General features: G+C 41.7%; 1 protein-coding gene across 1 annotated transcript; it reads right to left on the bottom strand.

Moving 5' to 3' along the window:
* Positions 1-357: 357 nt before the first annotated feature.
* On the bottom strand, positions 358-15,429 carry LOC140721988 (uncharacterized). The gene is made up of 2 exons (XM_073036813.1): positions 15,417-15,429; positions 358-2,896 (listed from the first exon to the last, which is right to left on the bottom strand). The coding sequence occupies exon 2, from the start codon at positions 2,502-2,504 to the stop codon at positions 1,047-1,049; it is 1,458 nt and encodes a 485-aa protein (XP_072892914.1). The 5' UTR covers positions 2,505-2,896; positions 15,417-15,429; the 3' UTR covers positions 358-1,046.

The raw sequence follows: 15,429 nt of genomic DNA, 5'->3' as shown, positions 1-15,429 counted from the left end.
ACTCATAATGTGGAAATGATCCCTGAATAAGGGGATTAGCTCCCAATGTCATTCTTCCTCAGCCCAGAGATTTGACGGTCAAAAAACATCTCAGACAGAACTGCAGTCAGCTTGACTTCTTCAGTCTACAGAAAATTTAATGGAAACCTCTTCACCCACAGAGTGGTGACTGGAACCTATCCCACAGGGGGAGCGGAAAGTGAAAAAAAGGAGAGGATTCAAAAGGCCTATCGTGGAACAGGATCACTGGCAGGGTCCAACTGGCCTGAGCTGACTCTCTACTGTACACTAGTTGTGTTATGAACTCACTAAGTACCAAAGAAAAAGTTCAAAATAGAATTGATTTATTTGTCACTTCTGCCGAATATCAAACTCCAGTACCATTAAAGGTGAATATGCCCAGTGACCAGGGTGCAGAACTGGATGTGGTGAGCAGCAGCAATAATTACATTCAGCAATGGTGATGGACAAATATCCAGCATGCAGCTTATTGAAACCTTCTCCCAGTGTGAACCTGGGAGAATGTCATATGTGTAACATGCTGTAAGGTTTCACTGCTCACATAATGGCCTCTCTGTAATGTTTCACTGTTGAGGTAATGGTTTCTCTGTAACAGCAATGTTTAGGTTACAATGAGAGATAACAGGGTTTTGGAGTGCAGGGCTATCCAATGAAAGAAATGTTCTTTCTTGTGAACCTGGAAGAGAGATTTTCGTGCTCTTTTTCTTGGGAGAGATGCGAAGACGTGAATGGAGAGAGTGGGCCCTTTATCTTTCTTTATTTTCTCAACTAACCCTATGGTCAAAGTAAGCATTCTAAAGCTCAATTGTTTAATCACATATTGTGTACTGTTTGTTATTTTGGGGTACTGATCTGTAACAGGGGATACATCACACAGCATCCACCCAAACGAGATTTCTTTTTGGCCGGCCTGTAGGGCTATAGGGCTATCACCCCCTATAATAAGCTGCTAGCCGAAGCGAGAGTTACACAATTTTAGTTGACTCAGTGATTCGGTTCCCACAATCACAGCAGGTGAACGGCCTCTACCCGGTGTGAACTCGCTGGTGTCTCTGTAGGTCGGTGGACCGAGTGAATCCCTTCCCACACACTGAGCAGGTGAACGGCCTCTCCCCGGTGTGAACTGACTGGTGTGTCAGTAGACGAGATGACAGAGAGAATCCCTTCCCACAGTCTGAGCAAGTGAATGGCCTCTCTCCAGTGTGAACTCTCTGATGTACCTTCAGTTGAGATGATTCAGTGAATCCCTTTCCACAGTCTGAACAGGTGAACGGCCTCTCTCCGGTGTGAACTCTCTGATGTACCTTCAGTTGAAATGACAAAGTGAATCCCTTCCCACAGTCTGAACAGGTGAACGGCCTCACTCCAGTGTGAATTCTCTGATGTACCTTCAGTTGACATGACTGAAGGAATCCCTTCCCGCAGTCGGAGCAGGTGAATGGCCACTCTCCGGTGTGAACTTGCTGATGTACCTTCAGTTGAGATGACAGAGTGAATCCCTTCCCACACTCTGAGCAGGCGAACGGCCTCTCTCCAGTGTGAACTGACTGGTGTACTTGTAGGCTAGCTAACTGTGTGAATCCCTTCCCGCAGTTTGAGCAGGTGAACGGCCTCTCCCCTGAGTGAACTCGCTGATGTACCTTCAGTTTAGATGACGAAGTGAATCCTTTCCCACAGTCTGAGCAGGTGAATGCCCGCTCTCCAGTGTGAACAGACCAGTGTGCTTGTAGGTTGGAATACTGACTGAATCCTTTCCCACACTCTGAGCAGGTGAACGGCCTCTCCCCACTGTGAACAGACTGGTGTCGCAGTAGGTGAGATAACCGATTGAATCCCTTCCCACAGTCTGAGCAGGTGAACCGCCACTTCCCAGTGTGAAATGACTGGTGTCCCTGTAGGGAGGATGATTCAATGAATCCCTTCCCACAGACTGAGCAGATGAATGGCCACTCCCCAGTGTGAACTGACTGGTGTCTCAGTAGCTGAGATGACAAAGTGAATCCCTTCCCACAGTCTGAGCAGGCAAACGGCCTCTCCCGGGTGTGAACTCGCTGATGTACCTTCAGTTCAGATGACCGAGTGAATCTCTTCCCACAGTCTGAGCAGGCAAATGGCCTCTCTCCAGAATGAACTGACTGGTGTTTCTGTAGGTGACATGACGAAGTGAATCCTTTCCCACAGACCGAGCAGGTGAATGGCCACACTCCAGTGTGAACTGACTGGTGTCTCAGTAGGTGAGATGACAAAATGAATCCCTTATCACAAACTGAGCAGATGAATGGCCTCTCTCCAGTGTGAACTCTCTGATGTACCTTCAGTTGGGATGACCAAATGAATCCCTTTCCACAGTCTGAGCAGGTGAACGGCCTCTCTCCAGTGTGAATTCGTTGATGTCCCTTCAGTTGAGATGAGGAAATGAATCCCTTCCCACAGCCTGAGCAGGTGAACGGCCGCTCCCCAGTGTGAACTCGCTGGTGTGTCATTAGGTCACATGACCGAGTGAATCCTTCCCCACAAATTCAGCAGATGATCAGCCTCTGCCCAGTGTGAACTGACTGGTGTGCCCACGGGTGGGATGACTGACTGAATCCCTTCTCACCCACAGAACAGGTGAATGGACTTGTCCCAGTGTGAACTTGCTGATGTACCTTCATGAGATGACATTGAATCCCCACAGTCTGAAAAGGTGAGCAGCCTCTCCCACGTATAAAATGACAGGTGTGCCAGTCGGTCAGATGATTGAGGGAATCCCTCCCCACAGTCTGAGCAGGAAGGATGATTGAGTGAATCCCTCACTCCACTTCTTACATACATGGACAGAGACAGCAAAACAGTGTTCAAGATTCCCACAGATAAATTCCTTGTTGTTGTTAACCTGAAAAAAGATTTATAAAATCCATCAATGGGTGTAGGACAACATTTCAGATGAGATTACTTGAGTTGTCAAGGTGTGATCTGGTATCACACTGTTACAGTGAAGTTTCACCCAAGTTGGAGAGAAAAATCATCTTCCAACTGGGCACAGTGATGGGATCTGGAATGACCATCAATCTCTCTGATGCTCTTCCTGTCTCTACAAGAATCGGGCATTTCTGCCATCTCCAATCTGTGACCTGGCTCAGTTTGACTCTCTCCATTGGTATTATTCCCTGTTCCCACTGAGCTGCATGGGTGCCTGGCCCCACAGTAACTGAAACACTCTCACAGAAATAGCCTTTGTTGATGTTCAGCTGAGAATTTCTTTCATGTACTGCTAATGTAAAGTGCCAGTTTTAAATCAATATTAACATGCCCTGCCCAGATGAATGGTTGGTCTCCACAGCAGTTAAGAGGAATTGAATGAATATCAGTATTATTTCATGTTCTTGTCACAGTCATGGAAAAGTACAACAGAAACAGGCCCTTTGGCCCATCTAGTCTGTGTTGAACTATTTAATCTGGCTACTCCCATACCCTTAACATCCAGGTACCTATACAAAACTCTTAAATGCTGAAATTGAGCTCGCATGCACCACTTGTGCTGGCTGCTCATTCCACACCTGGATAACTGTCTGCGGGAAGAAGATTCCCCTCTTGTTCCCCTTAACATTTCACCTTTCACCCTTAACCCATGGCCTCTGGTTGTAGTCCCACACCATCTCAGTGGTAAAAGCCAGCTTGCATTTACCTTATCTAGACCCTTCATAATGTTGGTACACCTCCATCAAATCTCCCCTTAATCTTCTCCATTCCAAGAAATAAAGTCCTGCCCTGTTCAATCTTTCCTTCTAACCCATCTCCTCCAGACCTGGCAACATCTTTGCGAAATTTCTCTGAACTTTTTCAACCTCTTTTACATCTTTCATGTAGATTGGAGACCAAAACTGCACACAATACTCCAAACTAGGCCTCACCAATGTCATGTACAATGTCAGCATAACATCCATCTCCTGTACTCAGTACTTTGGTTTACGAAGGTCAATGTGCCAAAATCTTTCCTTCCGTCCCTATCAAACTGTGACACCACTTTCAGTGAAATATAGACCTGTATTCCCAGATCCCTTTCCTCTACACCACTCCTCCATGCCCAACCAGTCACTGTGTAAGAAGGTCCTACCAAAGTAAAACACCTCACACTTGTCTGCATTAAATTCCATTTTCCATTTCTCAACCCATTTTTCCAGCTGGTCCAGATCAGCAAGCCATGGTAGTCTTCCTCATTGTCCACTACACCCCAATCTTGGTTTCATCCACAAATTTGCTGATCCAGCTGACCATGTTAACATCCAGATTACTGATATAGATGACAAACAACACTAGATCCAGTACTGATCCCTGTGGCACACCAGTCAGAGAGGCAATCATCTGCTACCACACTCTGGCTTCTCCCAAAGACAGTGTCTGATCCAATTTACTATCTCATCTTGAACGTTGAGTGACTTAACCTTCTTGACCCACCTCCCATATGAAGCTTTGTCAAATGCTTTGCTAAAGTCGACGTAGACAACATCCACCGCCTTTTCTTCATAAACTTTCCTGATAACTTCCTCGAGAGACTCCCTAAGATTGGTTAGACATGACCTACCATGCACAAAGCAATGCTGTCTGTCCTTAATCAGTCCACATCTATCTAAATACTTGCATATCCAGTTCCTGCACACACATTCCAATAACATTCCCCCTACTGATGTCAATTTCACCAAAGTACAATTTCTTAGTTTATTTTTAGAGCTTTTCTTGAACAGCGGATCAACATTGGTTGTCCTCCAATCTTCCAGTACCTCAACTGTCACTAAGGATGATTTAAATATCTGTGTTTGGGCCCCGACAATTTCTGCACTTGACTTCCTCAGGGTCCCAGGTAACAACTTGTCAGGCCCTAGGGATTTATCCATGGCAATTTTCCTTAGGACAGCAAACACCTCCACCTCTGTAAACTGTACAGTGTTCATGAAGTTGGTGCTGCTTTGCCTCACTTCTATAGACTCTGTGACCATCTCCTGAGTAAATACAGATGCAAAGATAATATTTAAAATATCCCCCATATATTTTGTCTCTTCATATGGATTACCATTCTGATCTTCCAAAGGATTTATTTTTTCCCTTACAACTTTTTTGCTCTGAACATATCTGCAAAATCCCTGAGGATTCTCCTTCATCTTCTCTGCTGGGGCAAACTCTTGCCTTCTTGTATTTCTTCATAAGTGTTCACTTGAATTCACTGTACTTCATAAGTACCCCATTTGTTCCTATTTGCCTGTACCTGGTATGCACCTCCTTTTTATTGATCTGGGAGATGAAACCCAAAGGGGTGATAGTGCTGCATGGTGGGAGGTGGGGGTAGGGGATGGATGTTTAAACTAAAGTTGCTGGGGGAATGGGAGCCTGAATAACAGAACAGATAGTGGAGGTGTTGTGGAGACAGGTGTTGTTCAGACCTCAGACAAGGTCAGGAATGACAAACGTTGAGCATGGTGCAGTGAATATGCTGAGCCCTGTATATTTCAATACAAGGAGCATCGTAGGAAAGGCGGATGTGTTCAGGCCATGGATCAACACCTGGAATTATGACACTAGGATTTGGCAACTGTGGACTGGGACAGGCTGCTTTATGGCAAAGGTGTGTTTGGTAAATGAGAGGCCTTCAAAGTGAAATTCTGAAAGTACAATGTGGGTATGTGCTTGTCAGAATAAAAGATACAGATAGAAACTGTAGGGAACCTTGGATTTCAAGAGATTTTGAGACCCTGGTGAAGGACAAAATGGAGTTGCACAACAGGGATAGGCAGGCAGGTTGTTACGGAGTATAAGAAATGCAAGAGAACACATCAGAAGTAAATCAGGATGGCTAAAAGAAGGCATGAGATTCCCCTCGCAGAAAAGATGGAGGATAATCCTCAGGGATTCCAGATATAGATGAAGAGCAGAAGGATTGCAAGGCAATCTGGAAGACCGGAATGGCAACCCACGTGTGGAACCAAAGCAGATGGAGGAGATCTTAATTTTTTTTACCTCTATTTACTCAGGAGATGGACACAGGGTCTATGGGTATGTTTGGAAAAGCAGCATTAAAATCCTGGTCCCTGTACAAATTAAAGAACAGGAGATGTTTGCTGTCCTGAGGCAGATGAGAGTGGATAAATTTCCAGGGCATGACAAGGTGCTCCCTCGGACCCTACAGGAGGCAAGTGCAGAAATTGTCGGGATCCCTAGCAGAGATAATTCAATTATCCTTGGTGATGGGGGGATGTACAAGAGGATTGGAGAACAGCCAATGTTGTTTCAATGAATGACACAAGGCAAAGAGTAGTTGTAGGTGGGTCATATTCTGCATGGAGGTCGGTGACCAGTGTTGTGCCTCGGGGATCTGTTCTGGGACCCCTACTCTTTGTGATTTTTATAAATGACCTGGATGAGGAAGTGGAGGGATGGGTTAGTAAGTTTGTTGATGACACAAAGGTTGGAGGTGTTATGGATAGTGTGGAGGGCTGTCAGAGGTTACAGTGGGACATTGATAGGATGCAAAACTGGGCTGAGAAGTGACAGATGGAGTTCAACTCAGAGAAGTGTGAAGTGGTTTATTTTGGCAAGTCAAATATGATGGCAGAATATAGTATTAATGGTAAAACCCTTGGCAGTGTGGAGGATCAGAGGGATCTTGGGGTCCGAATCCATAGGACACTCAAAGCAGCTGCGCAGGTTGACTGTGTGGTTAAGAAGGTGTATGGTGTATTGGCCTTCATCAATCATGGAACTGAATTTAGGAGCCAAGAGGTAATGTTGCAGCTATATAGCACCCTGGTCAGACCCCACTTGGTGTACAGTGCTCAGTTCTGGTCGCCTCACTACAGGAAGGATGTTGAAGCCATACAAAGGGTGCAGAGGAGATTTACAAGGATGTTGCCAGGATTGGGGAGCAAGCCTTATAAGAATAGGTTGAGTGAACTTGGCCTTTTCTCCTTGGAGTGAAGGAGGATGAGAGGTGACCTGATAGAGTTGTACAAGATGATGAGAGGCATTGATCGTGTGGATAGTCAGAGGCTTCTTGCCAGGTCTGAAATAGCTGCCACAAGAGGACACAGGTTCAAGGTGCTGTGGAGTTGGTACAGAGGAGATGTCAGCGGTAAGTTTTTTACTCAGAGGGTGGTGAGTGTGTGCGACAACAGTGCTGGAGGCGGATACGATAGGGTATATTAAGAGGCTTTTAGATGGAGCTTAGTAAAATAGAGGGCTATAGGTAACCTTAGTAATTTCTAAGTTAGGCACATGTACGGCACAACTTTGTGGGCCAAAGGCTGTAGGTTTTCTATGTTTCGCTGTTTAACATAGAACATAGAAGTCTACAACATATTACAGGCCCTTCAGCCCACAAAGTTGTGCCGACCATGTAACCTACTCTGGAAACTGCCTGGAATTTCCCCAACGCATAGCCCTCTATTTTTCTAAGCTCCGAGTACCTGTCTAAGGGTGTCATAAAATACCCTATTGTATTCGCTTCCACCCCCGCTGCTGGCAGTGCATTCCACACACCCACCACTCTCTGTGTGAAAAACTTACCCCCGACATCCCCTTGGCACACATTTTCAAGCAACCTAAAATTCTGTCCCCTCGTGTTAGCCACTTCTGCCCTGGGAAAAAGCCTCTGCCTATCCACATGATCAATGCCCCTCATCATCTTATACACCTAAAAACGGTTCTAAACATAAACAAGGTAATTATACATTGCTTTGAGGATTTGTTCAAAGCATACACAATTGTGAGGGTACAGATAGGGTAAAAGCAAGCAATTGTTTCCACTTAGGATGGATGTGATGATAACCAGAGGTCATGGGTAAGTGGGGAATGTGAAAACTCAAGGGGAACATGTGGAAAAACCCTTCACTGAAATGGTTGAGAGTGTGGAATGAGATGCCAGCACAAGTGGTTCATGCCAGCTCAATTTCAGCATTTAAGTGGAGTTTGGATGGGTACCTGGGTGGTAGGGGTATGAAGGGCTGTGATCCCAGTGTAGGATGTTGCATCAGAGAGTTTAAAAATCTTCAGCATTGTCTGGACGGGCCAAATGGCCTGTTGCATGGAACTTCTCCATGTCCCTATGACAGAGAAGCTGGCCAAACTTGATTGGAAGGGGAGACTGGTAGGAATGACGATGGAGCAGTAATGGCTGGAGTTTCTTGGATCAATTCGAGCGCTCAGTGATCAATACATCCCAAAGAAGTGGAAGCATTGGAAAGGCAGGGGGACACAACCATGACTGAAATGAGACGCCAAAGCCAACATAAATGCCAAAGGGAGGGTAAATAATAGTACAAAAATGATTGGAAAGTTTTAGAAACCAACAGAAGACAACAATCTCCGGATCCTGACAGGATATTCCCTGGGACGTTGAGGAAACTTAGTGTAGAAACAGTAGGGGCTCTGACAGAAATATTTCAAATGTCATTAGAAACGGGGATGGTGCCGGAGGATTGGCGTATTGCCCATGTGGTTCCATTGTTTAAAAAGGGTTCCAAGAGTAAACCTAGCAATTATAGGGCTGTCAGTTTGACGTCAGTGGTGGGTAATTTAATGGAAAGTATTCTTAGAGATGGTATGTATAATTATCTGGATAGACAGGGTCTGATTAGGAATAGACAGCAGGAATTTGAGCGTGGAAGGTCATATTTGACAAATCTTATTGAATTTTTTGAAGAGGTTACGAGGAAAGTTGACGAGGGTAAAGCAGTGGATGTTGTCTATATGGACTTCAGTAAGGCCTTTGACAATGTCCCACACGGGAGGTTAGTTAAGAAGGTTTAATCGTTAGGTATCAATATTGAAGTAGTAAAATGGATTCAACAGTGGCTGGATGGGAGATGCCAGACAGTAGTGGTGGATAACTGTGTCAGGTTGGAGGCCGGTGACTAGTGCTGTGCTTCAGGGATCTGTATTGGGTCCAATGTTGTTTGTCATATACTCTAATGATCTGGATGATGGGGTGGTAAATTGGATTAGTAAGTATGCAGATGATACTAAAGTAGGTGGCATTGTGGATAATGAAGTAAGTTTTCAAAGTATGCAGAGAGATTTAGGCCAGGTAGAAGAGTGGGCAGAACAATGGCAGATGGAGTTTAATGCTGATAAGTGTGAAGTGCTACATTTTGGTAGGAATAATCCAAATAGGTCATACATGGTAAATGGTAGGGCATTGAAGAATGCAGTAGAAGAGAGTGATCTAGGAATAATGGTGCATAGTTCCCTGAAGGTGGAATGTCATGTGGATAGGGTGGTGAAGAAAGCTTTTGGTATGCTGGCCTTTATAAATCAGAGCATTGAGTATAGGAGTTGGGATGTAATGTTAAAGTTGTACAAGGCATTGGTAAGGCCAAATTTGGAGTATTGTGTACAGTTCTGGTCACAAAATTATAGGAAAGATGTTAACAAAATAGAGAGAGAGAGTACAGAGAAGATTTACTAGAATGTTACCTGGGTTTCAGCACCTATGTTACAGGGAAAGGTTTAACAAGTTAGGTCTTTATTCTTTGGAGAGTAGAAGGTTGAGGGGGGACTTGATAGAGGTATTTAAAATAATGAGGGGGATAGATTGAGTTGACGTGGATAGGCTTTTTCCATTGAGAGTAGGACAAATTCAAGGAAGAGGACATGATTTGAGAGTCAGGTGGCAAAAGTTTCAGGGTAACACAAGGGGGAATCTCTTTACTCAGAGAGTGGTAGTTGTGTGGAACGAGCTTCTAGTAGAAGTGGTAGAGGCACATTCGGTATTGTCATTTAAAGTAAAATTGTATAGGTATATGGACAGGAAAGGGATGGAGGGTTATGGGCTGAGTGCGGGCCAGTGGGACTAAGTGAGAGTAAGCGTTCAGCACAGACTAGAAGGGCTGAGATGGCCTGTTTCCGTGCTGTAATCGTTATATGGTTATAACTAAAATAAAGATCAGGTATGCTCAGGGCACTGAATTATGATTTGTAGTCACTAATGAGTCTTGGTTGCACCTACCAGTCTGAGGCATTTACAGGAATAAAATATCCGGGGCCACCATATCTTTTGAAAACCAAGGTTCCCTGCACCAGTTACCTTTCAACTTTTAATTTTGCAGGCACATACAAACTCCACAGATTCAAAATTCCACTGCTGAAGGACACCCATTTACCAAGTACTCCTTCGACAGAAAACATCCTGACCCAGTCCATACTTCAGATCCTTTCTGTTAACATCCAAATTGACCTTTCTCCTATGTAGAATCTCAACCTGTGTTCCAGACCTCTCTTTTTTCCATATTTAGTTGGAATCTCATGGCATTATGATCACTAAATACAAAGTGTTCCCATACACTAATTTCTGTCACTAGCCCTCGATCATTCCGTAATAGCATATTGCACACTTCTATGTTGGGAATTCTACATACTGATTAAGGACACATTTGCCAAATTCTACCCCAGCTAGTCCTTTTGCAGGATGGGAGACACAGTCAATATTTGGAAAGTTAAAATCGCTTACCATATCAACCTTTGTTTCTTGGCACGGTCTGTGATCTGTCTACACATTTGTTCCTCTAGGGGACTCCGCCTCCCAGCTATGGACATGTCGGACACAGCCGCTTCTTGTCCGTCTTTAATCTCTCCCTTTTCAGATTTATACTTAGAAATTTCAACCTTATTCAGTCGGATCAGATATAATTATGGCCACTCTCAGAAGCGCCATAAGAAATACGGACCTGGGCAATGGGAAAATTAAGAAAACTGACGAATTCTCGGAGGAACCCACTCCCGGGCAAAGAGACTAAAATCTCAAATCAGCAATATCAGCATTGAGATAACTCAACTAAAAGAGAAATTCGAAGGAAAAGTCGACTCTTTGAGCCTTGATCTTAAAGAAGTTAGTCTAAGTACTTTGGACCTTTCCTCTCGTTTGGAAAAAGCCCAACAACGGATCATTGATCTTGAAGCTCGATCACATCGGAACAATATTCGAATTGTTGGATTAAAAGAGAAATCAGAATTGGCCGACACACTGGATTATTTCGCAAAAAATGCTTCAGTCTTTATTTCCAGAGGTTTGCTGACAGCCTTCAGATATCAAAATGGCTCACAGAATCGGCACTTTAAAATTTTTGGATCAAGGTAAAAACAGACATATTGTTGTGCGTTTTCTCCATTTCAGAGACAAAGAACGTATTATTAAGCTTGTGAGAAAAAAAAATCTTTTCAGTATCTGAATTCAGACATTCGCTTTTTTGAAGATTTTCCACGTGAAGTGTTTTTTGTATTTATTAAAATTTTAGAAAATTACAAAAAATAAATGTGACGATAAAATAGTGAGAAAAATAATATTAACCCTCCCCTTAACCCTCCCCCTCTTAACCCTTATCTAAAGAAAGAAAAAAGAGAGAAAGATTGCCTGGATATCGGAGGATCCCCACATGCTCCATAGAGTTCAAAATAATTTTAATATTTATTTTTACTTTCCCCAATCACTTTATAATTTTATCTTCAAAGGACCTATGTATTTAATCCTATCTTTTGTCGGTATGGGAGCCAAATTTTCAAAAATATATCATACTCATTTCTTAGATTGTATGTAATTTTTTCAAGTGGAATACAACTATGTATTTCATTATTCCAACAATCCATAGTTAAATATAAATCAGATTTCCAAGTAACTGCGATAACTTTTTTGGCTACTGCCAATGCAATTTTTATAAATTTTTTCTGACACTTATTCAATTTAAGTTTTGGTATTGTCCCTTCAATGTCTCCTAATAAAAATAATACTGGACTATGTGGGAGTTGTACTCCAGTAATTTGTTCCAATAAAAGTCATAGATTTATCCAAAATGGTTGAATTTTAAAACAAGACCAAGTAGAATGTAAAAAAGTACCAATTTCTTGATTACATCGAAAACATTGGTCAGACATATTTGAATTTAATCTATTTATTTTCTGTGGTGTTATATATAATTGATGTAAAAAATTATATTGTATTAATCTGTCGAACATTTATTGTATTTCTCATACTATCAGAACATAATCTTGACCAGTTTTTTCCATCAATTTTAACATTCAAATCAGATTCCCATTTTTGCCTTGATTTATGAATTCCTGATTTAATTGTCCATTTTTGAATCAAATTATACATACAATATGTAAATTTTTTAATCTTTCCTTTTTGAATTAATATTTCTATTTCACTAGATTTTGGCATCAACATTGTTTGACCCGACTTTTCTCGTAAATAAGCCTTTAATTGAAAATAACAGAAAAGAGTGTTATTTGATATTTTATATTTATTTTTTAATTGATCAAACGACATCAATATACGTTCTTCAAAACAATCATCTATATATTTAATCCCCTTTTGGAACCAATTATGTAAAAGTTTATTATCCATTGTAAAAGGAATAAGCCTATTTTGAATTAAAGTTCATTTTGCTAATAGAGATTTCTTTATCTCATTGTCCATATTTACCTTATTCCATAAATCAATCAAGTGTCTTAATATAGGAGATTTTTTTCCCCCGTATCCATTTGGATTCCCATTTATATATAAAATCTTCTGGTATGTTTTCTCCTATCTTGTCTAATTCTATTCTAATCCATGCCGGGTTTTCTTCATCAAAAAAAGACGCAATAAATCAAAGTTGATTTGCTTTATAATAATTCTTAAAATTTGGAAGTTGTAACCCTCCTAAATCAAATTTACATATCAATTTTTCCAATGATATTCTTGACATCTTTCCTTTCCAAAGAAATTTCCTTACATATTTATTCGGTTCTTGAAAATACTTCTGAGGTAATTGTATTGGTAAAGTTTGAAATAAATATTGCAATCTAGGAAATATATTCATTTTTACAGCATTAACTACCTATTAATGTTATTGGTAACATCATCCATTTATCAAGATCCTCTTTTATTTTTTTAATAATGGCAAATAATTTTGTTTATATAATTTTTTTACATCATTATCAACTCTAATACCTAAATATTTAATCCCGTTTATTGACCATCAAAATTGAGTTACTAATCAACATTGATTATAATTTCCTTTGGTAAGGGGTAAAATTTCACTTTTATCCCAATTTACTTTATACCCTGATACTTTCCCATATTCTTCCAATCTAAAAGATAATCTTTGCAAAGATTGCAATGGGTTTGTTAAATAAATCAAAACATCATCAGCAAATACATTAATCTTATATTCCTCTTGATCAACGGTAAAGCCCCCAATGTCTAATTCTGTTCTAATTAATTCAGCTAATGGTTCTATTGCCAATACAAATAAAGCAGGTGATAATGGGCAGCCTTGTCCAGTTGACATCGTTAAGCAAAATGGTGTTGAAATCTGACCATTTGTAACTACTTTAGCTTGAGGATTAGTATTTAAGGTTTTAATCCATTGTATAAAAGATTTTCCTAACTCATATTTTTCCAATACCTTAAATAAAAAATCCCATTCCAATCTATCAAATGCTTTTTCTGCATCCAAAGCAACTGCCACACTCATTTCCTCTCTTTTTTGTGCCAAATGAATTATACTAAGTAACCGGGTTATATTATCCATTGATAATATAACAGGAACATAAAGATTCTGTACCCTCAAAATTTTACCTTTAAATGCAGATGTGAACTTTCCACTCTTCGGGACATTTACAAAGACAGTTGCGCAAAAAGGCCCGAAGGATCACCCCAACCACAAACTGTTCCAGCTGCCACCATCCGGGAAACGGTATCACAATATAAAAGCCAGGCCCTACAGGCTCTGGGACAGCTCCTTCCACCAAGTTATCAGACTGATTAGTTTATGCTAATACAATTGTATTGACTGTCCTTACTATAATTACTATATATTACACGTTGCACATTTAGATAGAGAAGTAATGTAAAGATTTCTACTCCTCAGATATACGAAGGGTATCAGTCATTTCAATTCACCCTCTCCACTGTCTGTTCTGGCATTCTGACTCCACTTTAGTTTAACCCCCCCCCAGCACACACTAGCACGAGCAAGCCTTACCACTAGGATCTTAGACCTTTGTTAGTTTTAATTCCCTAACAAGCAAATCAGCTATCAGCCCTTTGACATTCCTCTGTGAGGTAATCCCCCTTAACAGTTTCTAAAGTGTTCTACCTGTTGTTACAGGGGATGGCCAGAAGAGTACTCTGTGATGGCTATTTAACCTCTATCCCCTTCCTGACTGTCACGCAGTTCCCTGTGTCCTGCACCTTGGGTGCAACTCATCTCTCTTCTTGTCATATCTATCAGCCCCTCCAACTCCCGGATGATCTGGAATTCATGCATTTCAAGTTCCAACCCTGACGTTCAGGGCTACAAGCTGCAGCTGGATGCACAATTTGTAGGTGAGGGCATCAGGGACACTGGAGGTCTCCCCACCTTCCCACCAATGTCCCCTCTAATTTGTAATGTCGAAAAATCTTGTGCTGTGCAATTTTTACCCACTGACAACATGTGTACACTGAATTTTAAAGAGAGAGGTATTTATTTTAACAGCTAGCAAAACACTGTTAATCAGAACTTTGATCTCCTCTAGGTTTGATTGAGTTCATCTGCACTCTCACACAGCCTGTGCAGCAGGACTGCAGAGGATAATGAAGGATTTTCTCACTCCAGCTTTTGCACACCATCCATATCTGATTTGCTTGCTAAATGATGATTTAAAAAGTCAGATTTCCAAGTATCACTCCACTTCCTCCCACTTGCAAATTCTCCAGCAACTTCTGCATCGCCACAATACTCACAGGTAACACCAGTTTCTGTATTGTACATAAATATTTCCCCTGAACCCTCCACCTGACGGTGTTGAACTCATTGTTGGCAATGCCAGTGAATATGACGGGAAGGGCACTGACTGGAGTCTGGCAGCTTTGTGATGTGAAAGATACTTGTTGCCCAGGGCAAAAGTGTTTGATATCATTATGTACCCAGACAGAATGGATCAAAACATGTTCTCACCGGTACAAAAGTTCAAAACAACAGGAGATAGAACAAGCAACACACATAAAATGCTGGAGGAACTCAGCAGGCCAGACAGCATCTATGGGAAAGAATACTAATTCTGAGTTCCTCCAGCATTTTGGATGTGTTGCTTGGATTTTCAATGTCTGCACATTTTCTCTTGTTTGTGATTGGAGGTAGAACAAAGCTGATTTTCTCAACTGGTGATGTAAAAGATTTTGTTCCCTTTCTCCGAGTTCCTAATCCTTGCATTCAGATAGCTGGAGCTCAGCTCATCGGTTCCCATTCCCTCATCAACTGGAAGCTCCCCGGGGCTCGTGTACGGATCGTTGGGCTGAGAGAGAGGGAAAAGAACAGAACTGTCCCGGGGTTACGGTGGTCCGGAGTCCAGAGCAATTGCCCCGAATTCGGGGCTGAAAGAACGCGCCACGATTTCTTTCTTACCTGGAGCCGAAAT

This window comes from Hemitrygon akajei, unplaced genomic scaffold, assembly GCF_048418815.1.
Source record: "Hemitrygon akajei unplaced genomic scaffold, sHemAka1.3 Scf000066, whole genome shotgun sequence".
Taxonomy (NCBI): domain Eukaryota; kingdom Metazoa; phylum Chordata; class Chondrichthyes; order Myliobatiformes; family Dasyatidae; genus Hemitrygon; species Hemitrygon akajei.
Note: the sequence above shows the minus strand (reverse complement) of the source record. Positions and strands in the feature narration are given on the sequence as shown.

What these genes read in the sequence shown, in the direction of transcription:
- LOC140721988 (XM_073036813.1), bottom strand. Translation starts at nt 2,504, where the DNA reads ATGACACACCAGCGAGTTCACACTGGGGAGCGGCCGTTCACCTGCTCA.